Source organism: Myotis davidii, unplaced genomic scaffold (genome assembly GCF_000327345.1).
Source record: "Myotis davidii unplaced genomic scaffold, ASM32734v1 scaffold53, whole genome shotgun sequence".
Lineage (NCBI taxonomy): Eukaryota > Metazoa > Chordata > Mammalia > Chiroptera > Vespertilionidae > Myotis > Myotis davidii.
The window spans coordinates 60,921-63,199 of record NW_006286140.1 but is presented as its reverse complement, the minus strand read 5'-3'; the positions used below and the strand labels follow the sequence as shown (position 1 = coordinate 63,199).

Genomic DNA, 2,279 nt, shown 5'->3' with positions numbered 1-2,279 from the left:
ATTGATTTCTCTTAAGATAGTTCAACATAATAATCCAAATATTAAAAAGCTATGAAAAATTCATGGAGATAAAACAGTACCTAGGGAACATAATTCACCCATGTGCATAATATTTTTATAACATTTTTTAAACATAAAATCACAATCAAAGGTAGTGATAATGTTGTATACTCAGTGCGTTCGTTCATGTAGTGCATTCTTATGACTCATTTGGAGTTTCACACCATGTAACCACCACACTTCTAATGAATGGGCTTTAATGTACACAAATTCGTGATTCTTTTAAAAAATCTAAACATCTAAGACCTTGAACTTGACATTTAAAGACTTTGTGTTTTAATATCCCAAACATTGGGAAGAGTAAGTGTGAAACATAGTAACCACCTTTTGTAAGCAAGACTGGGTATACTTTTTGTAAAAACCCTTAAAATAACTCAACACTGAAGATTGAGAGGGACACATTTATTATTTGGCCAAAGGAAATTCAAATGGCTTTCCTGGAGTCAAATGTACCCCAGGACATATACAAGGAATGAGTATAACTGTGGCAGCTAAAGAAACCTGCCGCTGTGTAATAAATGCTCGTATGCAATGATGCTGTGCATTTTGATAATACACTATGATTTGTTTGCTTCCCACCATCAGGGGCACAAGAAAATTAAACTCAAAACTATCTTGTTATAACAGGACATGTGATGACACCAGTTTTAAACAGGGTTCTTCATTGAAGGAAAAGACAAAGCCATGAGTCAAATTAGCTGACTTCCAATGACTTATATCCCCAGATGAATCAGGTGACACTGATTTAAGCCCAAGTTAATTTAGGCAGTTTTTCAACCACAAGAATAAGGTCATTCTTAGTACATATTAATAATTAAACCAACATATACACAATTAGCAATATCCTACATAATATTAAAGGTTTAACAACTTGTTCTCGATTATTTTATATTTAGTTAGTTTGCTGCTTGGTTTTAAAAAAGCTCAACTTTATTTTACAATGTACTTTGCATTTCTAAGTGTGTTCTGTAATTATTTCATTGAAGCAGGTACAGTTCTCTGGATTCTATGAGCCAAACTCAACTGTATCTTCTGTTATCTGTTTAAATTCATAATTGCCTCTGCCATCCATATGCAGGTAGTACTGTGGGAAAGAAGGGGGGAAATCAATAACTAAGAGAATTTCCTTCTTGTCAAGAATTTATGTAGACATAATTATACAAGTAAATGATTAGAAATGATTATTTTAAGCAACTAAACTTAAATTCTTAAAAGTTGATACACAGAAACGCATACAGCTCTCAAGGTAAGACTAAATAAAGAAGTCTATTCTTTTAAAAAATAGCAACAATATAACTCTGCTTGTAATCAAAACACTAGACCTCCTCACTATTTAAAGAAACCAAATCTATAAGCATCCCACAAATTAGAATTTTTCTACAACAAAGGGCCTGAGCTACCATAGGTCAAATTGCAACAAGTGCAAGTCTGTTCAATCCAGCAGCCTTTCATGCTTCCAGAATAATGTTTCCTAGGTCAGCTTGGAACCTCTAAGTAAAGGCTTTATGTTTATTTTTATTTGCCAGAGGAAAAAAAGAGCTATCCCTATATCTCCCATCCAACAAAGACACTCAGGACAATCTATATATAAAGAGCCAGGGTCCGTAACATCCAAAATGACCAAAGGCTCGACTGACTGGAAGTCAGTACTGGGTTGCCATGGCGCACCGACCCAGCACTGACTGCAGAGGGGGCTGTGGATCAGGGCCAGAGAGAGGCCAGGAGAAGCAGGGTCTGATCCACAGCCTCCGTGGCAGCTGTTGATCAGCACTTGCCTCTCTCTTTCTCTTGGGGCCTAGCCAACAGCCGTGCCTCTCTTTCTCTCAGGCCTCTGCTGGGGCTGCTGATCAGCCCCGCCTCTCTGATCAGGCCCATTGATATGCCTGTAGATGCCAACTGGCATAGAAACTGACCAATCAGAACCAAATCTGGGTGAAGTGCCAGGAGCGAATGGCTGCCTAGGAAGCAGAGCTTTTGATGCTGACAGGCATAGAAACCAACCAATCAGAACCAAATCTGGGTGAAGTGCGAGGAGCCAGTGGCTGCCTAGGAGGCGGAGCTTTTGACGCTGACTGGCATAGAAATTGACCAATCAGAACCAAATCTGGGTGAAGTGCCAGGAGCCAACAATGGCTGCCTAGGAGGTAGAGCTTTTGATGCTGACTGACATAGAAACTGACCAATCAGAACCTACTCTGGGTGAACTGCGAGGGCAGAAG

The 2,279-nt window shown here is 39.1% G+C and overlaps 1 protein-coding gene across 1 annotated transcript in view; it reads right to left on the bottom strand.

Annotated features, from left to right (window-relative positions):
* Positions 1–206: 206 nt before the first annotated feature.
* The window catches only part of LOC102764995 (ATP-binding cassette sub-family D member 3), an 18,471-nt gene continuing 16,398 nt past the window's right edge, over positions 207–2,279 (bottom strand). Inside the window, exon 7 of the mRNA XM_015559735.1 lies at positions 207–1,144. Within this exon, the coding sequence (XP_015415221.1) occupies positions 1,067–1,144 (78 nt within the window). The 3' untranslated portion in view covers positions 207–1,066. The remainder of the gene's footprint in view (positions 1,145–2,279) is intronic.